Source organism: Fundulus heteroclitus, chromosome 23 (assembly GCF_011125445.2).
Source record: "Fundulus heteroclitus isolate FHET01 chromosome 23, MU-UCD_Fhet_4.1, whole genome shotgun sequence".
Taxonomy (NCBI): Eukaryota; Metazoa; Chordata; class Actinopteri; order Cyprinodontiformes; family Fundulidae; genus Fundulus; species Fundulus heteroclitus.
In genome coordinates, this window is record NC_046383.1 from 9,901,362 (window position 1) to 9,929,112 (window position 27,751).

Here is a 27,751-nt window from a genome sequence, read left to right on the forward strand (position 1 = left end):
TGAATTATTCCTGAAAGAGATGCTTTTTGTTTTTTGTTGAAATCTTTTTGCACAGACTCCATGCCACCTTCCAACAACATGACCAACCAGGCCCCGCCCTTTGGCAGCTACGGCTACCAGAGCATGCAGCCGGCCTATCCGCACGCACCGGCCCCCCACCCTGATGCCTCCCCCTCCCACAACGTGTACGGTCAGCCCGGTTACCAGCAGTACTCCCAGGTGAGGCGGTGTCGGTGGCTCATCGTTGCGTCGCACACCACGCCGAAACTCTTTTCTAAATGGCGTTTCTTCTTCTGCAGCCTTTCCCCAACCTGTCTCAGCTGTCTGCCGCTCTGGGGGGGCTGAGCGGGGTCCCAGAGCTGGAGGTGGAGGCCCTGAGGCCGGTCAACCTGCTGCAGGAGAGGAACCTGCTACCTCCGAGGCCCTTGGAGGCCCCTGAACCCAACCTGAGCCCCGACCTGAAGAAGGTCAACTGCAGTCCTCAGTAAGTTGCTCGCACGCTTCAGTCGTTCAACACCTCGTCCTCTGATTGGTTCTCTGACAATGTCTCCTTGCTGATGTCCTTCTGCTCTCCAGGACATTCAGGTGCACCCTGACGAGCATTCCTCAAACCCAGGCCTTACTCAACAAGGCCAGACTCCCTCTGGGCCTCCTCCTTCACCCCTTCAGAGATCTGCAGGTATGCTCATGAAATCATAATAAAGCTTTTTCACCGAGATGACGCTGCTGCTTTAAAACCTTTGAGCCTAAAAAAAATATTAAGAGAACTTTCCTCGCCTTTGCTCGAAAGTATGATGCTAACTATCAGCTTCATTTTCTTCTGAGCGGACAGAAGAAAGTGGGTTTGTTTTTAAATCTCAAACCGAAAACTCACCTTTTTTAGGTTAAAAGATGACTATAATGGAACCAAATGCTAACGGCAGCAAGCAAACTTTATTGTCATGTGAAAGCTAGGGCTGGACAATATATATAAAAAAAAAGAAGCATATCAATGAAATAGAAATCATATTGATCGATATTAATAGTTATCAACAAATTCAAAACATAGATTTTAAGTGTGGCTCTGACTATTTTATGCTGGTGCTTAGCGACCTATTTATAAGCAAAGAACACACGCACTGAATTCAACCCTTTATTCAACCAACTTTTTATCAAAAAGTTTTAAAAAAGAAAAAAAGAACACGTGCTTTCTGAACTCTTTGAAGGGGGCGGAGCTTGGTTCCTGTGTTTGTGATTGGTTGGGAGGATGTAGCGACTGTAATATTGATCTAAATGATAGGCTAGAATGCAAAAGGAAAGAAAACTATTATTCTATTGAGCTTTTATTGACCCTTTTTTTCTATCAGCGATATACGTCTATAAATCGATATATATTGTTCTTGAATTAGGCGCCTGCCCTAGTGAAAGCTGCGGAATGGTGCAGCAAAGACAGGCGGGGGTTATTTTAGAGGAACTTATTACAAGGCGGGCCGGATCTGCTCGGTTTTTACAGTCAGGAAACGTTTAGATGAGACAAAAACAGCGGAAAAATAGTTGTTTTGCCAGAATTAATTTCCTGCCCCTTGGTCTGTAAGTCCAATCTAGTCATCAGGGTATCCCTCCATCTATTCCTCCATCCATCCATTCATCCATCTGCACTGCAAAAACGGAACTAGAAATAAGTAAAATATTCTTTAAAATTAATGCATTTGTCCTTGATTTGAGCAGGTAAATAAGATGATTTGCCAATGGAATAAGATGTTTGCACTTAAAATAGGAACAATTCATCTTCATCATCTTATTTCAAGTGCAGGATGTCTAAATATCTTATTTTAGGGGTCAAAATACTCATTCCATTGGCAGATAGTATTATTTACCTGCTCAAATCAAGGATAAATACACTAACTTTAAGAACATTTTACTTATTCAGCCATCTGTCCACATCCATCCATTTGTCTCTCGATCGGACCGTCCATCCATCCAGTCCATCCCTCATGCTTGGCTCATGAAGTTAAAGTCTGTAGAAACATGGAGTTTTGTAATAAAACCATCAAAGAAACCTCGCTGTAGCCTCTAGACGTCCAGGTCACCGTAGAGAGCAGACGAAGGCCGGCGCTGCCCTCGCTGACCCAAACCACTCGTTATTTTTATTTTAATTGCAGGTTGCTGCCATCTACTCACAGATGCATGTTGATAAAGTGCAATACAAGAAGGTACAAATCGTTCATTTGTCTCTGTTAGTTTGAGTTAATGGGCCCACATAGAAACTGTAGTAAACTTTTTTTTCTTTTTTTTAATCCTTTGTTGCATCATGAATGTTGTAGTTTTTTTTTTGTATTTCTGTTAGTCGTATTTGTGTGTTTTTTTTGTTTTCTCTGCTCGTCTCAGACATTGAAGTGTTTGAGTTCAGTTTGATTCAGAAAGAACAAAACAAATCTAAACTAGAAGGAAATACAACACTTGTTTTTGCAACGATTCACAATCGTTGTGTAGAAGCTTCTATTCGAAGTAAAACAGAAAGCTCTTTGAGTTGACCCCGTTCACCCGGCTTGAATCTTGTAAAAAAAAAAAGTCCTGAAAACGGGGGGAAAAACAAATAAGTGGGTCAAAGGACCATTCAAGCACTCATCCACATTCCTTTTAAACGTGGGAAATAAAAGCCTTTTGGGGCCGTCCGCTAACGCAGAAATAAAGGATTGTGTTTCTGAAGGACACAAAATGGAGGAAAGCGACTTTGGAGGCCAAAAGTTGAGGTTTAGTGAGGTTAACCCTTCCCCATCCCCGCTCTGCAGCAGTTACCGGTGATCACGTCCAACACGATCGTGCGGTGTCGTTCCTGTCGGACGTACATCAACCCGTTCGTCACCTTCCTGGACCAGCGCAGGTGGAAGTGTAACCTCTGCTACCGAGTCAACGACGGTAGGAAACGGTTGAGAGCTCCATCCTTTTTTTTTATTTTATTTTTTTTATACGTTGCGTTTTGCATTTCTCTGACTCTGCTGCTTTAATGTTCTGTCCAGTACCGGATGAATTTATGTACAACCCCGTGACGAGGTCATATGGGGAACCACACAAGAGGCCGGAGGTCCAAAACTCAACTGTGGAGTTCATCGCTTCCTCGGACTATATGGTAAAACCCATAGACATAATATAAGAGTAGACGCGTCATTGGGCGGGTTCTGCCTATGCTGCGATGCGTCAGAGCGTCCGCCATCTTTAATGTGGCAAATCTGCAGTTACTCACTCACTTAAACAGTATCAGAGGGACTTTAATCTCTGAATATACTTTAGTATTTGTTGTATTTTTGTTTTTGTAATATTACAAGTTTATTTTCGTATCCCTTTAGCTTCATTCTCCTGGATTTATTCTAAAGAATAAAAATATTTAAAATAATCTAACCTGGCCCTATTACTCCAGGAGTGAAATAATTCTGCAAACTGTGACTATTCTGGAAATGTTCCCTCTTAATTCTCATAATATGACGTTTTTCTCATAACATTATCACTTTTGTGTTTTTTTTTTTTAACTTTATTGACCTAGGACTTTTTTTCCTCATATTATTAATATTACCTCTTTAATACTCCCCCAAAAAGTCTGTTCCTAAAGGTTCACATGTGACACGGTTTTCTGAAATAATGAAGACCATAATGTTTAGATTTAACAAATTGATCCTTATATTCATAACACATACACAAATATATATATATATATTAGGGCTGGGCAAGTTAACGCGTTAATTTCGCGTTAATTCATTAGACTATTAACGGCGATATTTATTTTATCGCGCATTAACGCATGTTGCTCGCATGCTTTCAGTCAGTGTCTGTCAGCAGGCGCGCTGACTGCAGCGCGTTGTCTCACGGCAGCACTCTCCCGCCCCCCCTCCCCTCTCGTACATGGCTCAGCGGCGCCAGCCAATCAGCACGCAGGCTCAGCCTGGCCCGCCCACTGAGCTCTCACACTAACTTAACACAAACAGCTGAGAGAGACCGCAGCAGCGGAAAAACACGAACAGAGGAAGTAGCACCGTTCGGCTTTATATTAATACCGTAAATGAAATCAAGCTGTATGTTTTGTAAAAAGCCGGTTAATTTCAGTGGAAACACAACAAATTTATCTAAGCACGTGAAAAAACATGAAAACGTTGAGCCCCAGAAACGGAGAGAGGAGACGAAACTTCTCTCACTGCCCCGACAGACCCACAGACTGACGTCACTGACTGAGGCGTTTCAGTCCTCCAGGGAACATCCAGGTAGATCAGTGGATGGATGGATGGATGGATGGATGGATGGATGGATGGATGGATGTTACTGGAGCCCACACATAACATGTAATTAAGACCTTGAAAGAACCCAGTACATATATTAAAAAGTGTTATTTAAGGTAAGATAACATTAGCTAATCCTTTTTTTATCCCACGACTGGGAAATTTATAGGATTAAAGCAACAGGCAGGTGCACACAACACAGACAAAATTACATAAGGATTGAAATATATAAGAGGTGGATTAGCGAAAAAACACTGAACATAACATTATTATTATTATTATTATTTAATTGTAATAATAAAATAAAAACCACAAAACCCAAAAGGTCAACAGTTTCATGATACATCAAGCTTAGGGACTGGCTAATATACAGCAGGTCAAAAAAGGCCATATTTTGGCTGCAGTGCTGTTCTCTTATGAAGAAAAGATCAACTAGTGCACTAAATTCAATAGATGGGTTAAAAATATCCAGTATAAAATAAGTGCTACAAATGTTACAACACTTTTGTTCATATGGCAGCAGAACATTAAAATAAAAGTGCTCTTTACACTACTTTTGAATTCATTCTTGGAGTTTGTAAATACAATGCGATTAATCGCGATTAATCGCGATTAATCAGGGCGATTAATCGCGATTAAATATTTTAATCGTTGCCCAGCCCTAATATATATATATATATATATATATATATATATATATATATATATATATATATATATATATATATATATATATATATATATATATAATGTTACCACTCTGCAGCTTTAGTGTGTCCAGTTTTGCAACATGGTGCAGCCTTAGTTTATAGAAGGCAGATACAAGTAGTGAAATCAGCCCGAATACATTTCCATGCAGCACATAAATGTTCATAAGAATGTTCACGTTCATAATAACAGAAATCAACTTTTTTCTGCCACATGCAATATGGCGGTGACTTTGACGTGCCAACCTGCGCCCTATGACGCGTCTACGTATATGATGTCTGTGGTAAAACCCTCCACAGCTCCCTGTTGTTGCAATGGTGCTGTTAGTCCACTAGAGGGAGGTGTTGCATTTGTCTACAGCACTGAGAATAGAACTAAATTTTAAGATGAAGTAGAAGCTGAACATGCGAGGCGACGCCTTTACCTTCACCCTTTGTCCCCCCGGTGTCTCAGCTGCGACCTCCACAGCCGGCCGTCTATCTGTTTGTGCTCGACGTGTCTCACAACGCCGTGGAAGCAGGATACCTGAAGTACTTCTGTGAATCACTTCTGGAGAACCTGGATAAGTGAGTTCTGATAAATAAATACAAAGTGCTGATTTAAAGTGGAGGTTTTTTATCTGTGTTATGGGTTAAAGTGACATTCAGACAAATCTGGCCCTATGCGGGGAAAAAAAACATTAATTAATTTACACTTTTTTGGAAAAGCTGAATTTAATTTCACACTCAGGCCGGCTTACTGCCTGCTTCCTTAGATAGAACCTGTCTGACACCATGAAGTAGGCGAAAACACCTGAAAAAGTAACATGTCGTGGTCTGATCTAAAGAATTTCAACTACAGACCTCAAATTCAACGCAGTTAAATCAGTAAGGAAGGCATTAGAAGTAGGGATGGGTACCTTTCCCGCATGAATCCGATACCTGAGAATCGATACTTAACGGCACCTATTTTTGGTACTTTTGTGTGCTTATGTAGTAATAAATGTCAGTTTATTAATAAAATCTCATAATTTTCATATTTAACATGTTTATTTCCCAATATATACACTTGTTTGGATCTATAAATTAACCTTATTAAGTAATTTATGAATTTTAATACATTGCCTGAATAATAATTAAGGCAGTATAATAATAAAACGTTAAGTTTTACCAAAACAACAGTTATCAGAGACGCAGAGTTAACGAGGGGAATTAAAGCTGCGTGAATAAAATCCAGGGAATTGTTTTAGTGCAACAGTTTCAGAGAAGGAAAATTATACTAAATTTCCATTGATTTGCCAATGGAGTAAGATTTTTGCACTTAAAATTGGAACAATTCATCTCCATCATCTTTTTTCAAGTGCAGGATGTCTAATTATCTTATTTTAGGGGTCAAACTACTCATTCCATTGGCAAATCATTTTATTTACCTGCTCAAATCAAGGACAAATACACTAACTTTAAGAACATTTTACTTATTTTTAGATCCATTTTTGCAGTGAACGTCGCCGATTTTAAAACCATTCAGCAGAAATGAGTGGAGCAGCCGGTGGAAGACACTCGTTGATTTTCGCGTAAACCCAGCTGGTCTGGGAAGCTAAATTAAACCTTTATTCAGCGTCGCCTCGGGTTCTTTTCATGTTTCAGGCTACCTGGAGACGCACGTACCAGGGTGGGTTTCCTCACCTTCGACAGCACCGTCCACTTCTACAACCTCCAGGAGGGACTGTCGCAGCCACAGATGCTGGTGGTGTCGGACATCGACGGTACGACGGGGGGGGGAGACTGTTTTAGCAACTGGTCTGTCTCGTGTGATTACTGCACTGAGCATTTAAAAAAAAAAACTATATTTATTACTTAAAGCGGGAAGGTGATTTGATGAAAGAACTGTTCAGGGAATTATTGAGTAAATGTTGCTGTCTTGGTTTGTAATAATGTTTATACTGGGGGAACTCTGAAATTAAAACCATAATTTACCTAAAAATTTAATTGTGGAAGCTGTAACTCACTGTTTGTTGAAAAATTAGTAAAAAAAACTGATGCCAATGATCATAAAACTTCTACAATTTGATACTTAGATAAGTTGTTAAATTATTATCTATGTAATACATCTAAATTAAGTCAATTGTCCATTTATTAGTTATACATTATTGTATAATTATTGAAATGTTCGAAATTCAGAATTAATAGTTAACTAAAAAAAATGTGTGTGTGTGTGTATGTATGTGTGTATATATATATATATATATATATATATATATATATATATATATATATATATATATATATATATATATATATATATATATATATATATATATATATAAATAAAATAAATATATAAATAAATAAATAAAACACACTTATTTAAATTTTTTTAGGTCTGCAGTCCAGTTGCTGTGCATAACAACTAATCAAATAACATTTATTTAATGAATTATAGTGACACTTTATAATATCTTATGTAAAACACTAAATATAACAAATACTGAAGTAATTATGACTTTTACACATGAGGAGTTTAAGTCTAATGATTGATTTGTAAAACCAAAAATTTTGTGATTTTATTTTTGCACTTAATTAATTATTGATGCATCATATAATTACAGAAATGTTGGTTTAATTGGATTAAGGCACTTTTGGCTCCAACCTATATTTTAAAAGCAAGTTTTTTCTGTTATCCCATCTGTATTTCAATTAATTTTATAAGTCTGAGTGTTTTTTGTTTTTTTTTAAGAACAGAAAGACAAATGACTCCTTTTTAGGAACCTAAACTATATTATGATGTTTGAATTACTATCAATCAAATTCTCCTGGAAAAGATAAATCTGAGATCCAGGAGCTGGATGGGGGGGGGGGGCTATATAACATTTCCAGGTGGTATATTGTGAGGAATTACGATAAAGCTCTCTGCTTTAAACATCACTATGACTGTTGTTGCAGATGTTTTTATACCAACCCATGACAGTCTGATGGTGAACCTAAAGGAGAGCAAAGAGGTACCGTAGACCGCTTCCTCCTTCATCCCCTAACGAGCCAGAAATGTCTCTTCTTCTCCTGAGAAATCACTAAATCGAGCTCCCGTTAATGTTTTTCCTTCCTCAGCTTGTGAAGGAGCTGCTGTCGTCGCTGCCGGCCATGTTCAGCCACAGCAGAGAGACCCACAGCGCCCTCGGTCCCGCCCTGCAGGCCGCCTTCAAGCTGATGTCGCCCACCGGGGGACGCGTCTCCGTGTTCCAGACTCAGCTCCCGACTCTGGGAGCCGGGAAGTTGCAGTCGAGAGAAGACCCGAACCAGCGCTCCAGCACCAAGGTTCTTATCACGACTTGTTGCTTCGGATCCCGCCAGTTTTGACTCAAATGTTTAGATAGAGTCCAAATGATGGTTCCCATTAAGTCTGGTCGGGTCCTAACTACAGAGCAGAAGAGTATTACCAGTATGTGTTATATTTATATACTCTATTACAGGGATGGGCAACTTCCATGATAAAGAGGGCCACATTTTTTTCAGCACGACCATTGGAGGGCCACATGATCACGCACTTCAAATAATTGGATATGAAAGACGCTACAAATTATTCTCAATAAGAACAAATTTTAGATGAATTTATATCTGTATGTTTACTGCACCAACATATAGCAATTTTCTGCATATAAATGCATTTTAATATGTCCTTAAGCAAAAGACAAACCGTTTGCTTTAAAAAAAATTGCAAAAAAGGAATTTAAACTCCTCCATGTCAATGCATTCAGGAGCATGGGACATTTAAAATTTACAAGGAAAGAGGCATAAAACGGAACAGAACTTAACTCAAACAATAATGTGTCTATCCAGAAACTGTGTGGGCTTTCTTACAATACTGAATGCTCTATAATTGTATTTCTGTTACTTTTTGATTATGCACATCTGTTAGCTTTTTATTCTGAAAAATCTAATGTCCCATGCTCCTGAATGCACCATAGCTTTCTGACGCTCAGTTTCAAAACTCACGTCGGCTCTCACGGTTTATTGTTGTATGTGAATGACAAGAGACCAAAAAAAATAATAATTCCCCATGTCCGTACTTCTTCCCATTTTGTCTGAAAAATGTGACTTTCTCTGTCAAGTTTTCCCTTTATTCCACTGCTAGTGGCCATGGCTCTTGACTTTCTTCCTCGCTGATGCAAAGCAGCCCATGCCCGCTATTGTTTGGGTACGGCCCCCTATCGGTCAAAAGTATAATTACAGTTTTTTTTTTATTTATTTATTTATTTTTTTTATCATTATTAAATTATTATTGATCTATTCGTGGGCCGCACTGAGTGATGACGAGGGCCGTGTGCGGGGCCGCCAGTTGCCCATCCCTGCTCTACTATATCTCTATCAAGTGTCTGGGATACGCTGCACGGATGGCAGTTCTAGATTTGTGTTTCCAAATGATATCAATGGTCGTCTCTTAGCAAGGTTCTCTTAGTCCTTTGTGCAAGTTGTTTTTTTACTTTGTTGTAGGGCTGGGCGATAAATCGATTTAATCGATTAATTCGAATTTACAATTCTTTAAGATTTCATTTTTGGAAAATCTGGATTTTATTTTGCCAATACACTCATTGGGTTTCCATGAAGAGAACAGCATGTGATGCTGAATATACACTGCAAAAACGAAAGAAAAAATAAGTCAAATTTTCTTGAAAATAGTGCATTTTTCCTTGATTTGAGCAGGTAAATAAGACGATTTGCCAATGGAATAAGATTTTTGCACTTAAAATAAGAACAACTCATCTCCATCATCTTATTTAGAGGGCAGAATATCTAATTATCTTATTTTAGGAGTCAAAATACTCATTCCATTGGCAGATCATGTTGTTTACCTGCTCAAATCAAGGGCAAACACACTCATTTAAAAAAAATGTAACTTATTTTTAGTTCTCTTTTTGCAGTGTATGTTTAGGCAAATGTGTTGTCAAAATATTGTTAAGTGGAAACTTTTTTTTTTTTTACCATAATACGAGGTACTTCATTTACTTATTTACATTTTCTTTAACTTAGTTTGATGTTCACAAGTGCAGTGAAGCCTGTTCTTAGCTCAATGTGTAATACCACTAGCAGCAAATGTTTTGTTATATTTTTATTGTTTATAATGGCATGGCTGCCATCTTGTTTTACAAGCATGTTTCACAGCTTCACTGCAAAAACAGAACTTAAAATAAGTAAAATGTTCTTAAAATGAGTGTGTTTGTCCTTGATTTGAGCAGGTAAATAAGATGATTTGCCAATGGAATAAGATTTTTGCACCTAAAATAGGAACAGCACATCTCCATCATCTTATTTCAAGTGCAGGATGTCTAATTATCTTATTTTAGGGGTCAAAATACTGATTCCATTGGCAAATAATCTTATTTACCTGCTCAAATCAAGGACAAATACACTAACTTTAAGAACATTTTACTTATTTTTAGATCCGTTTTTGCAGTGTTGTTTTTAGCTGCACTTTGAATTCAGGGCAACTCCCTGACGAAATGCTTGACATAAAAAGCAAGGTTTTAAAATAATTTCTTTTTATGAAACAAAAAGGAGGGAAAAAAATCAATTAATCGGATTTGGTATGATAAAATCGGAGATTTATTTTTTTAATCCATATCGCCCAGCCCTACTTTGTTGCACGTGTGAATCCGCTGAAAAACCTCCCTCTCTGTGACCGGCACCTCTGCAGGGAGTCCAGCATCTGGGCCCGGCCACTGATTTCTATAAGAAACTAGCACTGGACTGCTCGGGACAGCAGATCGGAGTGGATCTGTTCCTGCTCAGCTCCCAGTACGCCGACCTCGCATCGCTGGGTAAGATCCGTCACCGTCCGTCCGTCCGTCTCTCACAGCCTCAGGGTCAAGGTTGCTTTACCGCCGCCAGGAAGCAGCAGCTGCAGCAGCAACAACCGTCTGGATTCTGCATCTGTAGGATAAAAGCTGCGGCTCAAAAGGCTCCTCCACATCTGTGCAAGTTGATAAACTACAGGACTGTCTCAGAAAATTAGAATATTGTGATAAAGTTCTTTATTTTCTGTAATGCAATTAAAAAAACATGAAATGTCATACATTCTGGATTCAATACAAATCAACTGAAATATCGCAAGCCTTTTATTGTTTTAATATCGCTGATTATGGCGTACAACTCAAAAATCCTATCTCAATATATTAGAATATTTCCTCAGACCAAGTAAAAAATAAAAAAATTATAACAGCAAAACAAAATCAAACATTTGAAAATGTCCATTAATGCACTCAGTACTTGGTTGGGAATCCTTTTGCACAGATTACTGCATCAAGCCGGCGTGGCATGGAGGCAATCAGCCTGTGGCATTGCTGAGGTGTTATGGATGCCCAGGATGCTTCAATAGCGGCCTTTAGCTCATTTGCATTGTTGGCTCTGGTGTCTTTCAGCTTCTTCTTCACAATACCCCACAAATTCTCTATGGAGTTCAGGTCAGGGGAATTGGCAGGCCAATCAAGGACAGTAATGCCACGGTCAGTCAGGGTTCCCGCGGATCCTTAAAAAGTCTTAAAAGGCATTGAATTCTGTAACATAAAACTAAGGCCTTAATTGGCATTAAAATGTCTTAAATCAGTCTTTCTTGGGTCTTAATTAGGATTTTATTTTTTTAATCCTTACCAAATAGTAAAATTATTGACACAATTATATATTTTTTTAAATTTACCGAAAGGCTCAATGTAACCGTTATTGGTCCCGTCCCGATAGCGGAACCAATAAAAACTGTTGCGGCCGGACCATAGCTGCGGAAAAGAGTTGGCACTGGTTATGTTGTGGTTTTATAGTTTATTTTAGTAGGGAACAAAACAAATTTTGTGAATTCAGTACAGTAGTTGTTACAAATTACAGATATATAGATATATTTTTGTGTTTTTAGCTTTTTTCCTATATGGAATGTTTTTCAAAATTTTAAATATGTTTACTGGGCCAGAAAGTAATGTTTTATCTTAAAATAAACATTTGGGTGAAGTTGTCGCAACCAGGTTTATCTTGTTTATCGTGAAGTTGGTCTTAACTTTTTATTTCAAGTGGCATTAAAAAGTCTTGAATTTAACTTGCCTTATGCTGTAGGAACCCTGGTCAGTACACCAGATACTGTGAGAATCTTATGTCGTCTCTTAACCACTACCATACTTGTGATTTAGTTTACTGAACCAGGCTGAGTGTTTTTTCAAGGCTCAGGAAACCCTGCAGTGTTTCGAGTTAATTAGACGATTCAAGTGATTAGTTGAATAGCCTACTAGTATACTTTTTCACGATATTCTAATATTTTGAGATAGGATATTTGGGTTTTCTTAAGCTGTAAGCCATAATCAGCGATATTAAAACAATAAAAGGGTTGCGATATTTAAGTTGATTTGTAATGACTCCAGAATGTATGACATTTCATGTTTTTTTTAATTGCATTACAGAAAATAAAGAACTTTATCACAATATTCTAATTTTCTGAGACAGTCCTGTAGTTTTCTCTTTATCCTTTTGATCCTTTTTCCAGGACCGACCGCGTTACGATTGTCTGTTGGCATCTAAACCTAAAGCTCACTGTAGGCGTTGCAGGAAAAGAGCAGATTACGCTCTGAACGCGTTGGGTTTTGATGTGTTTTTCTTTCAGCGTGCGTCTCAAAGTATTCTGCGGGCAGCGTCTTTTACTACCCCTCCTTCCATTGCGTCCACAACCCGGCGCAGCTGGAGAAGTTCCAGAGGGACCTGGACCGTTACCTCACCAGGAAGATCGGCTTCGAGGCGGTCATGAGGATACGATGCACTAAAGGTACCGCACACTTGGCTCGTCCGGCCCCATTCACAGGGTTCCCACGGGTCCTTGAAATCCTTGAAAGTTTGTGAATCTGAATAAATAAATTCAAGGCCCTTGAAAGTTCTTGAAAACAGCCAAAAAAAACACCTTGTCCTTGAAAATCCTTGAGTTTTTTTGTGGGGTAGAAAGTTCACACGGATGACGACTCATGTGTCATTATTTTACTACCACACAATCTTTTAAAGTTATGTTGATTCCGCAGAGTTTTAATTTGCAAAAGTACGTTCGCTCTTCTTCGTTAGTTGGTAGGCTACGGTTTAGGCCTACGTGCGTCCAATAGGTTACATTCACGCAGTGTTGCCAACTCAGCGACTTTGTCGGTATATTTAGCGACTTTTCAGAGTCAAAGTCAACAACTAGCTTAATCAAAGATGAAAGTAAGTGAAACAAATTGATATAATTCTGAACATTTCAATGCTGCATTTTTTTCCATAAAATTCCATGAAACGGTAGGCTAATGTACATCTTATATGTAATGTATGGCATAGCCATGTACTGTGGATATAAATGTAGGCTATGAATATGATCTAAATTAAGTCCACTTCCTTCATTGCTTCTGACCCAACAACTTCTATGCCGTTTAGTCTTTTATTGAATTTGCATTGTATTAAAATATGATAACCTATTCAGCGGTCACAGTAGGTAAATGCCGCCACGTGTGGTCCTTTAATTTGAGGAAATTGGTCCTGGAAACTCCTTGAAAGGTCCTTGAATTTGATGTTCACCAAGGTGTGGGAACCCTGCATTCAAATGTTCCTTTTCTGAAATCCGCGGCCACTTTTAAACCCAGACGTCGGTCTTTCAGGCTTATCCATCCACACGTTCCACGGTAACTTCTTCGTGCGCTCCACCGACCTGCTGTCCCTGGCCAATGTGAACCCGGACTCTGCCTTCGCGGTCCAGATGTCGATCGAAGACTCTCTCGCCGACTCGTCTCTGGCCTGTTTCCAGGCTGCTCTGCTCTACACGTCCAGCAAAGGTAAACCCAAAACCTGCTCGAGCAGGGTGCTTGCGCAAGTCTTGAAAGTCTTAATAAGTATGGAATTTTGAAACACTGTTTTCCAGACCTTGAAAAGGCTTGAATTTTGTGTTAAAGTCTTAATAAAGTATGGGAAAAAATGTATGGAAGAATTTTACAGTATGCTCAAAGGCATTGTGAAATGAGAAATAAGAAGGTAGGCTATAAAACTATAATTTTACTAACTGGTCACGTACTGTATTAGCCTAATGGAATCAAACACTTGTTTGATGTGAAATTCATGTACTTGTGATTTTCATGTTTTGAAACGTTTTCATCAGTAAAAGCATAATTTACTGTGAATAATGCATTTGTTTATTGAATACTAGCCTATAAAAATTAACATTTCTAATAAACACAGTTTGTACAATCTCAACCAATGAAGTAGGCAGTAGGCACACAAGTATACAAGTACATGAAGTTAAGGTCTTGGGAAAAAAAATAAAATATATAGAGCAAGCACCCTGTCAAGCCGAACCCCCCTGCTCACCCCGGAAAAAGATACAGGAATCTCTTCTTGTTAAAGTGGAGCTGTTTGAATAGTTTTTATGCTCCGTCTGTGACTGCAGGAAAGAGGCGCATCAGAGTCCACACTCTTTGTCTGCCGGTCGTCAGTCAGCTGAGTGACGTTTACGCCGGCGCCGACGTTCAGGCGATAACGTGTCTGCTGGCCAACATGGGTGAGTCCACAGCGTAACCTCTCAGCTTTTAATTCATTTACACAGCCGCTGTTTCACAGACATTCATATGTGTCAGTTTTACTGTTAAAATACTCATGTTAGTCCATCCGTACAAATCATCTTATTTCAAGTGCAAAAATCTTATTCCATTGGCAGGTAGTATTTATCTGCTCAAATAAAAGGAAAAATACACACATTTCAAAAGAATTTTTACTTCTACACTGCAAAAAGGGAACTAAAAGTAAGTACAATTATCTTAGATTTAGTGTATTTTCCTTGATTTGAGCAGCTAAATAAGACTATTTGCCAATGGAATAAGAGTTTTGCACTTAGAATAAGAGCATTTCATCTCCATCTTATTTCGAGTGCATGATATCTAATTATCTTATTTTAGGGGCAAAATTACTCATTCCACTGGCAAATATTCTTATTTAGCTGCTCAGATCAAGGGAAAATACACTAAATCTAAGATAATTTTACTTACTTTTAGTTCCCTTTTTGCAGTGTAGAAGTAAAAATTCTTTTGAAATGTGTGTATTTTTCCTTGATTTAAGCAGATAAATAACTACATGCCAATGAAATATGATTTTTGAACTTAAAATAGGTACAAATCATCTTATTTCAAGTGCAGGATATCTAATTATCTTATTTTAAGGGTAAATTACTCATTCCACTGGCAAATATTCTTATTTAGCTGCTCAAATCAAGGGAAAATACACTAAATCTAAGATAATTTTACTTACTTTTAGTTCCCTTTTTGCAGTGTAGAAGTAAAAATTCTTTTGAAATGTGTGTATTTTTCCTTGATTTGAGCAGATAAATAACACTACCTGCCAATGGAATAAGATTTTTGCTCTTAAAATAGGTACAAATCATCTTTTTTCAAGTGCAGGATATCTAATTATCTTATTTTAGGGGTAAAAATACTAGTCTTATTTAGCTGCTTAAATCAAGGGAAAATACACTAAGTCTAAGATAATTTTACTTACTTTTAGTTCCCTTTTTGCAGTGTAGAAGTAAAATTCTTTTGAAATGTGTGTATTTTTCCTTTTATTTGAGCAGATAAATAAGGATGTGCAGGATGTCTAATTATCTTATTTTAAGGGTAAAATTACTCATTCCCCTGGCAAATATTCTTATTTAGCTGCTCAAATCAAGGGAAAATACACTAAGTCTAAGATAATTTTACTTACTTTTAGTTCCCTTTTTGCAGTGTAGAAGTAAAATTATTTTGAAATGTGTGTATTTTTCCTTGATTTGAGCAGATAAATAACACTACCTGTCAACGGAATAAGATTTTTTGCACTTAAAATAGGTACAAATCATCTTATTTCAAGTGCAGGATATCTAATTATCTTATTTTAAGGGTAAAATGACTCATTCCACTGGCAAATATTCTTATTTAGCTGCTCAAATCAAGGGAAATACACTAAATCTAAGATAATTTTACTTACTTTTAGTTTCCTTTTTGCAGTGTAGAAGTAAAATTATTTTGAAATGTGTGTATTTTTCCTTTTATTTGAGCAGATAAATAACACTACCTGCCAATGGAATAAGATTTTTGCACTTAAAATGGGTACAAATCATCTTATTTCATGTGCAGGATATCTAATTATCTTATTTTAAGGGTAAAATGACTCATTCCACTGGCAAATATTCTTATTTAGCTGCTCAAATCAAGGGAAATACACTAAATCTAAGATAATTTTACTTACTTTTAGTTTCCTTTTTGCAGTGTAGAAGTAAAATTCTTTTGAAATGTGTGTATTTTTCCTTGATTTGAGCAGATAAATAACACTATCTGCCAATGGAATAAGATTTTTGCACTTGAAATAAGAGGATTTGTACCTATTTTAAGTGCAGGATATCTAATTATCTTATTTTAGGGGTAAAAATACTAGTCTTATTTAGCTGCTCAAATCAAGGGAAAATACACTAAATCTAAGATAATTTTACTTACTTTTAGTTCCCTTTTTGCAGTGTAGAAGTAAAAATTCTTTTGAAATGTGTGTATTTTTCCTTGATTTGAGCAGATAAATAACACTACATGCCAATGAAATATGATTTCTGAACTTAAAATAGGTACAAATCATCTTATTTCAAGTGCAGGATATCTAATTATCTTATTTTAGGGGTAAAAATACTAGTCTTATTTATTTGCTAAAATCAAGGAAAAATACACTTATTTCAAGAAGATTTTATTTACTTTTAGTATCCTTTTTGCAGTGTAGAAGTAAAATTCTTTTGAAATGTGTGTATTTTTCCTTGATTTGAGCAGATAAATAACACTACCTGCCAATGGAATAAGATTTTTGCTCTTAAAATAGGTACAAATCATCTTGTTTAAAGTGCAGGATATCTAATTATCTTATTTTAGGGGTAAAATTACTCATTCCACTGGCAAATATTCTTATTTATCTGCTCAAATCAAGGGAAAATGCACTAAATCTAAGATAATTTTACTTACTTTTAGTTCCCTTTTTGCAGTGTAGAAGTAAAATTCTTTTGAAATGTATTGTTCCTTTTATTTCAGCAGATAAATAACACTACGATTTTTGCTCTTAAAATGGGTACAAATCATCTTATTTCAAGTGCAGGAAATCTAATTATCTTATTTTAGGGGTAAAAATACTAGTCTTACTTATTTGCTCAAATCAAGGAAAAATACACTAATTTCAAGAACATTTTCTTTACTTTTAGTTCCCTTTTTGCAGTGAGCCGTAACGTCCATCTCTAGTTTCTATTACAGTCATTATCGCAGGTTTTAATTCCCTCTGATGAAGCCCTCCTCCGTCTTTTTATTGCTCTACCGTCTGTGCTCCAGCCATCGACCGGTCCATATCCTCCAGCCTGTCAGACGCCCGCGACGCTCTGGTCAACGCCGTCATGGACTTCGTGAGCGCCTACAAGAGCAGCGTGTCGAACCTGCAGCAGTCTGGAGTTGTCGTCCCCGCAGCCATGCGTCTTTTCCCTCTCTACATCCTGGCGCTGCTCAAACAGGTGGGATATGAAAAAAAAAACCGAGCGCAGGCATCGTAAAGGTCTGATTAAACAAAACCCTGTTCCCTTTTCTATTTACATGTTTAATTTCTACATTTCTAGAAAGTAGCTGCTCCATTTAGACCTCTTTATTTACCTGTCAATTGATCCATCAATTTACCTTACCGTGTTTTTTTTGGACCATAAGGTGCACCGGATTATATATTATTATTAAATGTTATTCCCAAGTGTGTAATATCACTCCGCACTGCAAAAAAGAAACTGAAAGTAAGTAAAAGCTTCTTGAAATTAGTGTATTTTTCCCTGATTTGAGCAGCAGTATTTGCCAAATAACAAACACGGTCCCTATTCTGTGTTTTTGACTTTATTGACATTGGTGTGTTTTTATCTAATTTTTGTACAGTGACCTTAAGTGTCCAAAAAGGCGCCTTTTAAATAAAATATATTATTATTATTATTATTATTATTATTATTATTATTATTATTATTAATAATAATAATAATAATAATAATAATAATAATAATAATAATAATAATAAAAAAATAATAATATAATAATAAAAATAATAATATAATAATAATAATAGTAATAATAATATAATAATAATAATAATAATAGTAATAATAATAATAATAATAATAATAATAATAATAATAATAATAATACGATTTTATGCACTTAAAATAAGAACAATTCATCTCCATCTTATTTCAAGCACAGGATATCTAATTAGCTTATTTTAGGGGTAAAATGCTGCTTAAATCAAATACAAATATACTACTTACAAGAAAATGTTACTTTTAGTTCTGTTTTTTGCAGTGAGCTCCTCTGCGTTCACAGTTGTCTCCTGAGAGGGAGAGCTATCCGTCTCTATTGGGAGGACAGAGTAGCTGGACTACACTGCCCTGTTTCTAACATAAGCCAAAATAAACGTTACTTTTATATTGAATTAACTTACTAGGTTTATTGTTGCTAGCGCGTACTCTGGGCGCAAAATGCACTTCTAGTTCAGACATTACAGTCAGGCAGTCTTGTAGACAGCTCAGGGGTTCTCAAGGTATTGACACAGTTTACCGTAATGCTCCTAATATCCACTGAGTGGATCACCAAAGTCACACTTACACATTTGAACAGATTTTTGATCGCATTCTACCACATAAAATCAGTCGGTAAGCACAACGGTAATCAGATATAAGGCGCACAATCAATTTTTGAGAAAATTAAAGGATTTTTAAGTGGGCCTTATAATCATATAAATACGGTAATAGACGTGCCATCCATCGATCCAGGTGTTGAACTTTCAAACTGTCTCTCCCTCCAACAATCTGCCGCCTCTCCCATCAGTCTGTCCTTGATCCATCTGCCAAACTTCTCAGTTTATCTATTAATTCGTTCGTCCATATTTCGACACGTTGTTCCATTCAACAGTCCCTTCAACATACTCATCCATCCATCCATCGATCCTAACGAGGCGAGGACTGACACGTGACTAATTAATATTTGCGTCTCGTTCCAGAAAGCCCTGCGGACGGGCACCAGCACCCGGCTCGACGAGCGCACCTTTGCCATGTGCGAGTTTAAGACGCAGCCGCTGCCGCAGCTGATGCGGATGCTTCATCCTGACCTGTACAGGCTGGACAACATGTCGGACCAGGTGGGATTCACACACCTCAGCAAACTCTCCTGCCTCATTAAGAATCCCATGGACGTTACGTTTTAATCTGTTCATGTTCCCTCCGTGCTTTGGGTTTTTTTTACAGCAGAAATGGGAAGTTGGCACACTGACTCTGTAGTGTTAAAACATATATTAAACAGTCTGTACTACAGTCTGTCTCAGTATTCTGTTACACAGGATGAAATGCCGTGTTTTTGTGTGTGACCTGCAGGGGGCGCTCCATCTGAACGATACTGTAGTTCCTCAGCCTCACCTGCTGCATCTGTCTGCTGAGAGGCTTAGCAGAGACGGCGCGTTCCTCATGGACTGTGGGAATGTAAGAATCGCTCGTTACTCGCTAAACTGCAACAATCTGGAGTCTTGAACAAGCCCACGTTTATTTATATTCTCCTCTGTGGTCTTAATTTTCACTCAAATCCTTGCTTGTTTCATACCATTTTGGGAAGAAGGTATATATTTTATTTTTCCCTGCCATTCAGGCTGAACTGCAGGGATTGGTTAAGGTTTTTACAGGCCTGCATCTCTGAGACTCATTTTTAACCTTTTTTCCTGAATAAATAATGTATTTTTACTGGATGGAAGGATAAATAAGTGTTTCTGAACAGGATTATCATTTATAGCTTTAAGTCAATGCAAGATAATTATCATTATTTAAAGGAGATAGCTACTAGTTTAACTCCTCCTGGCCAAAAGGTGGCGCACTCGTCCATTCATGTTCCAACCTTCCACTGCGCTGTTTGCCCGCCGCCTGCTAGGTCCGCTAGCATTAGCATAATGTATTGCTTTACCGTACCGGGAAACAATACAAAAAAGTTCAGATCGAGTCAATAAAAGACCCGTAGAATAAAACCGTCAGTGTTTTTGTCCACATTAAAAGTGTTCAGTCTGTAAAGATGGCAGACGTGTTGAAGTCGTGGCTCAAACTTTTTTATGGTGTCAGTAGAGGGAGGTTCTAAGGTGGACATTTGGTCGTTGGAGCATTTAATGTCAGCAGGTTATTGTCACACACTGCAAAAACGGATCTAAAAATAAGTAAAATGTTCTTCAAGTGAGTGTATTTGTCCTTGATTTGAGCAGGTAAATAAGATTATTTGCCAATGGAATCAGTATTTTAACCCCTAAAATACGATAGTTAGACATCCAGCACTTGAAATAAGATGATGGAGATGAGTTGTTCCTATTGTAAGTGCAAAACTCTTATTCCATTGGCAAATCATCTTATTTACCTGCTCAAATCAGGGACAAATACACTAATTTTAAGAACATTTTACTTATTTTAAGTTCCGTTTTTGCAGTGCAGTCCTGCTGATTAAAACTGGGTCATCTGCAAACTTAAGGGGAAGCTTGTCCTCGTTTGAGGAGACATCCTTCCTTCCTTCCTTATTTTCTTGCGTATACTTCCATGAAGCTCGGCTACGTTTCCTGCTCAGACGATTGCTGCAGCGAATGTTTTCCCTTCATTGGTTTCTGTTGCCAATAAGATGCCAGAATCCACTCGATGTAACAGAGTCCAGAGATTAATCTGTTCTGCGATTAGTGGGAGATATATCCAGAAAGTGCCGCCACTGATGCTGTTATTGTCCTAATATGGTAGCGCCTTCCTGGCTTAGACTATTTTTAAGGAAAAGTGTGTTTTTAAATTGCTTGGGCGCTTTGAAAAAAAACGCAAAGGCATTTTTGTGGTTTATTTCTATTTCTTTCTTTTGGTTTCTCTCTCTAAAACAGGGGTGTCCAAAGTGTGGCTCGGGGGCCATTTGTGGCCCTCTGAATGATTTTGGGCGGCCTTCAATCCCAGTTCAAGAGTGGCTTAAATTTGGTTTTGCCAGTTCAGATGGTTGACTTTTAAAAAGTTGGGCAATTTTCACTGATACGAGGCATTTTAAAAATAAAAAAGCACAAATTAAAATCTTCTTAAAAGGGAAAATATAAGGTGCAGCAACCTTTTTTTTAATCCTTTATCAGACATATTTTTTGCTTTCAATTTAAGTCAATAGTAAATAAGACCACAACGTTTTACCAAAAGGAGGACTCAGATGCACCCATTTATTTAACTTTGTAAAATAACGAGTAAGCCCAAACTAATCCACTTCTTGTTGCTGGAAAGACACAAAAAAGAAAACAGAAAAACATGATTTACCCAATTTAGTTGGACATTGTTTGCTGGGCGAACCTGCGATAGTATTTTTATGCTTCACATCTAAAATAATTTACAGATCCCTTTTGTACAGAAATCAGACTAATTTGCTTGTTTCATTCAAGTATTTGTGTGTTTAGTTTATTGTTGAGCAGGTAAAAATGGAAAAAAAAGGAAGATTTTTGCCATTCTAATTAAAAAAAGGTTTTAATTTTGTGGCCCCTGAGTACTTTCTACGGGACATTATTGGCCCCCATGGCAAAAAGTTTGGACACCCCTGCTCTAAAATGACGAGATTTGGCCTTTAAACGTCACAATATCTCCCGTATGTCTGAAAACCAACGGAGAAAAGTCTGGAATCCTGAATGCATTATTATTATTATTAAGATAAGATAAGATAAGATAGTCTTTATTGATCTCACAATGGAGAAATTCACTCGTCACATCGGCTCATACAGAAGGTGCAGAGTAGGGATGGTGCATTCAGTTATATACAGTGAATCTTCATATATACAATGGATCAAAAGAATACCAAAAAAAATACAAAAAAGGAAATAGGAATGTAAATGTCTCATTTACATTCTTAGTGGTCTATATATATATATATATATATAAACATATCTATATACTTAAATATATACATATATCTATGCGCCTACATACATAGATAAAGGCTTTCTTGCCAAGCTCTGCAAAATAATACATATGAACCATCAGTTCTGATCCTTTCTCTTTTTAATCTGTGTTATTTATTTTTTTTGTCTCTCTCTCTCTCTCTCTCCAGGTCTTTTATCTGTGGATCAGCAAATGCTGCAGCGAAACGTTCATCCGAGACGTTCTGGGCTGCTCCGACTACGCTTCGATACCGCCCAACATGGTCAGTGCGACGCTGTCAGCCGTCACCATGCAGCACCGCATGAACTCGCTGCTGAATGTTGCAATTCATCACTTCTTTTATAAAAAAAATGACTCATTAGCTTTTTTTTTTTTTCTGTTTGCCTTGTCAAATAAAACAAGTTGTAGCAGCAGAACGGATTTGCTGCTGAAGCTTTCCTGCCCTTTTTTTTTTTTTTTAACAAACAGCAGCTACCTAGAAAGCTCGGTAACCGCCTCACCGCGGGCGCGACGGCAACACCCTGAACAAACAGCACATGTCAGCCGCTTGTTTATGCTGCACATTTTATTTCTGCAACAATGGGGGACGATTAGTCCCGGATCCACCTAGACACCCGCGCTTCCAGCCGCAGGAATGTTTGTGTCGACTGCTTTGTGCGTCCCGCGTGACGGCGGGAATCCACATTGTCTGAATCTCAGTAGGACCGGTGTTGTCTGACGCTCTGGCTGTCCCGTCTCTGTCTCCCTGTCACGCTCAGAGTCGCGTTCCTGAGCTGCAGACTCCTCTGTCGGAGCGGGTCCGGGCGTTCCTCGACTGGCTGCAGGACAACAGGGCCTTCAGCTCGCCCATCCACCTCGTCAAGTAAGCATCTCCCTCTGTACCAAGCTGGCCCCCATGAATCAGGGTGTTTATTTTCCGTTTTCTCCAGCAAACGGCCATTTTTTTTTAATCTCTACATGCATTTTTGTGTCAAATTCAAAATCACCTCCCTTTGACTGAATGCAAAAGTGTGTTTATAACCCCTAATTTCACCTCTCACCGCTTTAACTGCAGCCCGTCTTTTAGGGAAATGGCTGATTGGGTCTCGACTGTTTCTGAACATATATTTATTTTATTTTTTTTAAGGTCTTGTTACAGATTCTGAGTGTTTTCAGGTCTGGACTTTGACTAGGCCACTCAAACACATGATCCAAATGGTCCTTTTGCAGCTCTGGCTCTATGTTTAAGGTCGGTGTCCTGCTGGAGGGATAACCTTCGTTGGGATCGGCCTACATCAGACGTTTTCTATGCAGCCCTGATCCAGCACTCTTGAATCAAATGAACGTCCCGTTATTGGGCAGAGCTCGATGGCTAAATGCTGATGAGGGGATCCAGTCGTTTGGATCCCCTCAGCATGATCCCCACAGCATGATGCAGCCTCCACCATGCTTCATGGCAGAAACAATGTGTCACTTAGAGTAATGTTTTTTCCTCTTGTTTGTAGCGTTTTTGGATTTGGCTTAAGTATTAGTATTAGTATTAGTCGTATCTTCATTAAGCAGGTGACTTATGGAGGTAGTTGAACTGGTTTATTTGGGGGTATCAGAATAAAAGGGATGCTGAAAACATGCAGGCCACACTTTTCAGATTTGTATTTGGTAAAAGGGATTAGTGCCATATGTTTCTTTCCTTCCACTTCTTGTCGATGATTTTTTTATTTTTTTTTTACTGTCTCACGCAGAATCTCAATGAAATATAGAAGATCTTGGTTAAATTGCTCAATTTTAGCAACACATCAGAATTAAACCGATGTAAATAACATCCCAGAAACAGGATGATGCTGAGACAATTATAATTGACACAAAATCTTCTGCCTCCATGTTTTTTTTTTTTATAAAGTATGTGTGAGTCTGGTGAGTCTGGATCTGTGGGAACTGAATTGCGAACTTGCTCTTGTGAAACGGGAACTTGCGCAACACAGACCAGCCGCGTGTTTATGTGCCCACAGCAGAATAGCTTCAAGTCAGCCTCCCGCACATGCTAACGGTGCTAGCCACGTGATCTTTGTTGTTTGAGCTCTGTAGTACAAAGAACAAAGCGGGGAACTTATTAGATATTAGAACCCAGTTTTTTGCATGTTTTCTGCATTTAGAGTAGATGGAGATTCTTTAGCAGAGGTCACAGTTTGTGTCTGAGCCACATTAATGCTGATCAGATTCCTCAACTCCTTGGAGGGTTTGTGTTTCAGGCTGTTTTTTTTTTTTTGTTTTTTTTAAATATGATTTCATACATTTTCTGCCTTGTTTTCTTATGATGAAACAAGGGAGAGACCGACAGAAACTGGGCGTGGACCGTTTCTTGTAGAAGAGATGGGTCTAAGGTCGACTGAAGTCTATTTCCAGAGTAGAAACAGAGTGAGGTCACTGGTGGAGCGTAGTGGTAACAACTTCTACTGGGAACGCATTGTTTCAGCTCTGTAAGCTGCTTGCGGTGCGGCGTTGTTGCCCAACCACATGTTTACGCCACTGATGTCAGGATGAACGGCCCGTGTGGCGTTCCAGTTGGTTTTTGTGTGGCAATGCGAAACGACAGCAAAGCTGGAATGGATTTTGTTCAAATTAATGCGAACAGGCTTCCCACGGGTCCTTGAAATCCTTGAAAGTTTGTGAATCTGAAAAAATAAATTCAAGGCCCTTGAAAGTTCTTGAAAATAGCCAAAAAAAAACACCTTGTCCTTGAAAGTCCTTGAATTTTTTTGTGGGGTAGAAAGTTCACACGGATGACGACTCATGTGTCAAAAATTCCATGAAGCGGTAGGCTATTGTACATCTTAAATGTAATGTAGTATGGCATAGCCATGTACTGTGGATATAAATGTAGGCTATGAATATGATCAATATCAATGTAGGCTATAAATTAAGTCCACTTTCTTGCATTGCTTCTGACCCAACAACTTCTATGCCGTTTAGTCTTTTATTGAATTTGCATTGTATTAAAATATGATAACCTATTCAGCGGTCACAGTAGGTAAATGCCGGCACGTGTGGTCCTTGAATTTGGGGAAAATGGTCCTGGAAAGTCCTTGAAAGGTCCTTGAATTTGATGTTCACCAAGGTGTGGGAACCCTGTGCGAAAGGACAGATTTGGGTTCATGAAAACTCATCTTACAGCCCGAGTTCAGGTCTTGTTTTTATGCCTCCTCTGAGTAGGAGCTTCCCGACAAAGTGTCACAAAGCAAAAGTTTTAGGCGACCGGGTTGAGTTTCTGCTGACTGGAAGGTTTTGCTTTAGATTGCTTCGTAAATCCACGGCAGCTGTAGAGAAGAAAGCTGCACTGCAAAAACGGATCTAAAAATAAGTAAAATGTTCTTAAAGTTAGTGTATTTATCCTTGATTTGAGCAAGTAAATGAGATTAGCTGCCAATGGAATGAGTATTTTGACCCCTAAAATAAGATAATTAGATATCCTGCACTTGAAATAAGATGATGGAGATGAATTGTTCCTATTTCAAGTGCAAAAATCTTATTCCATTGGCAGATCATCTCATTTAACTGCTCAACTCAAGGACAAATACACTCATTTTAAGAACATTTTACTGATTTTTAGTTCTGTTTTTGCAGTGTGAACTATGTGATCCCTTCAGGAAGGAATCCTGAAATGTTTTAATCACTGCAGTCGTTTTTACTGACTTAAAGTTTGTGCTTCTCTTACAGCGGGGTTGGTCATTGTTTTATAGAATATTTCTAGATTGTTATGATATCAAATCGTCTTTGTGATGAATCTCCACCATCTTTCACTATTAATAATTTCCTCGTTAGAAATTTATTAATAAGAATTGGCTTTCTGTGTTGCTTTAAACGCCTTTTAACGGGAAACAGAAAGTCAGGTGTAGCAGTTCAAAGTTTCTAAACTCTCTGACTAAAGTAAAAAGGTAAAGGATAAATAAAATAACTAATTAATTAACATTTTATTGTAATTGTCAGACGTGCCAATAATTCATTAAAACATGAGACTTTGTAAATATGTTGAATTGTTTCTCTCAACATCCCGAAGTTAAAATTTGGATTATTCAGAAATGAATAAAGAGTGTTTTTATAGCAGTTGAATAAAATGTAAACTTGTTTTAAGTTGCCAGGTAGATGGTAAGTGTGCATGTTGCCGTCTTTCACACTTTTTGGGTTTCTTTTTTCCTGCAGAGACGACGCCTCGGCCAAGGCCACCTTGTTCCAGCACCTGGTGGAGGACCGGTCCGACTCGGCTTCATCCTACCACGAGTTCCTGCAGCACATTCAGCAGCAAATGCCCAAGTAGGCTCCCGTCCCGCTGAGAAAAGAAAACCTGCAGACATTACATTCCCTCACACGGATGGCAGAGGAGACGTCGGCCCGGTCGAGCGTGAACTAGTCCTCTCCGTCCTTCAGACACGCTCGGTAAATAAATCCATCATGGAAGTTTGTTATTCAGCTGTTTAATTGTCAGAAAGAGAGAAGGAGAGAAGTTTTTTTTTTTAAAAGATATTATAAGGGTTTGATTCACCGGGTGAAGAAGTCTGCGTCTTTGAAGCGGTTCGATCCACCGATCCCGGGAGGAAGAGGAATCAGTCGAGCCGTGGCGATGCCACTTCCTTAGTTCAGTTTGTTTTTTGTGAGCCTCACATGTAGCCTGTGCTCTTTTTTTAATTTTTTTTCTCGTTTTTTTTCTCTGTTTGAAATGAACTCCTCGCCTATATTTTACATTTCCAATCGTTTTTAAACACACTGGAGACCGTAGAACAAGAATTGGGCATGAGCTTTGAAATCCAAACAGCATGTGTCGGTTTTGTCCGCTGCTAGACGTCTGAGAACATGATCGGGTTGGATGTTGTTTTTTTTTGTTTGTTTCTTAATTTTCCCGTCTTCTCCGATCCGCCGAGTGGACACCAGATTCATCAAACACCACAAACTTCAACCTGTTCGCCATTTCCTTCATATTGATTTTATTTTTTCAGACGCTAAGATCGATATCCACTTTGTAACTACTGAAAAGAATCTTTTATGTGCGATAATTTATGAACCAGCTTATTAAATAAAAACAAACAAAAAAAAAAAGATCTCGACCTCCTTTTTTATGAGTAAATGATTTAATTCCTGGGTTTGTGGTTTTAAAAAGGCAAATTTGGATTTCCCAGACTTCCCAGAGCTTCAGAAAGAAAACATAAAACTGTTCTTCATTGGATTTTCCCTAATTATATTAACCTTTCTGACCTCTAATTACTTTTTAATTTACCTTTTTCTTAGGCTTGCAGTCAAATCAAATTCATGGCAAATTACTCCAGCTTGGATAAAAAAAAAATCAAAAGTTCGTTTTTAGAATTAGAAATTATTTTCCCCAAATATTTAGTAGTTGTTTAAACCAATAAGTTACCCTTCAGTGTACATCCTTAGTCTCTTGTCTTCAATCTGCTATGCAATTACAAGTAATATAAAATATCCTGATGCTGCAAATCTAGAAATCTGACTCAGGATTTCTGAACAGGGAAATCTGTAAACATAGAGGCAGTTTTATTGTTCCAGTTCAGCGTCGTAGATCAACTGTAAAGTTGAATTTGTTTAAAGGATTGCAAGTTTTTGCTTCTCCAAATAAAAAAATATACAAATGTATGCACTGAAGTAAGATTTTCCAATATAAATGCAATTAAATAAATGATACCAAACATAAAACTGGAGGTTATAATGAAGAAATTCCCTTTTTGAAGGTTTTTAGTCTGCGGGATCGTCAGAAATCCTCTTTTATCAAACATTATTTTTGTCTTTAGTTTAACTCTACAGTAGATTAAATTAAATTAAGTGCTGCCAACGTCTCCCAGCTTAAGGCTCAATCAGATCTAAGCTGCATTATT

The 27,751-nt window shown here is 37.9% G+C and overlaps 1 protein-coding gene across 1 annotated transcript in view; it reads left to right on the forward strand.

Annotated features, from left to right (window-relative positions):
• sec24b (SEC24 homolog B, COPII coat complex component) overlaps nucleotides 1–26,960 on the forward strand; it is a 42,233-nt gene extending 15,273 nt beyond the window's left edge. The window contains exons 6-24 of the mRNA XM_036127092.1: nucleotides 56–219; nucleotides 300–484; nucleotides 577–679; nucleotides 2,772–2,898; nucleotides 3,000–3,109; nucleotides 5,409–5,521; nucleotides 6,581–6,699; nucleotides 7,877–7,932; nucleotides 8,039–8,245; nucleotides 10,623–10,746; nucleotides 12,567–12,725; nucleotides 13,576–13,749; nucleotides 14,358–14,468; nucleotides 17,293–17,468; nucleotides 18,986–19,123; nucleotides 19,356–19,460; nucleotides 22,063–22,155; nucleotides 22,652–22,755; nucleotides 26,070–26,960. Coding sequence (XP_035982985.1) covers nucleotides 56–219; nucleotides 300–484; nucleotides 577–679; nucleotides 2,772–2,898; nucleotides 3,000–3,109; nucleotides 5,409–5,521; nucleotides 6,581–6,699; nucleotides 7,877–7,932; nucleotides 8,039–8,245; nucleotides 10,623–10,746; nucleotides 12,567–12,725; nucleotides 13,576–13,749; nucleotides 14,358–14,468; nucleotides 17,293–17,468; nucleotides 18,986–19,123; nucleotides 19,356–19,460; nucleotides 22,063–22,155; nucleotides 22,652–22,755; nucleotides 26,070–26,184 — 2,483 coding nt within the window. The 3' untranslated portion in view covers nucleotides 26,185–26,960. The remainder of the gene's footprint in view (nucleotides 1–55; nucleotides 220–299; nucleotides 485–576; nucleotides 680–2,771; nucleotides 2,899–2,999; nucleotides 3,110–5,408; nucleotides 5,522–6,580; nucleotides 6,700–7,876; nucleotides 7,933–8,038; nucleotides 8,246–10,622; nucleotides 10,747–12,566; nucleotides 12,726–13,575; nucleotides 13,750–14,357; nucleotides 14,469–17,292; nucleotides 17,469–18,985; nucleotides 19,124–19,355; nucleotides 19,461–22,062; nucleotides 22,156–22,651; nucleotides 22,756–26,069) is intronic.
• The last annotated feature ends 791 nt before the right edge of the window (nucleotides 26,961–27,751 follow it).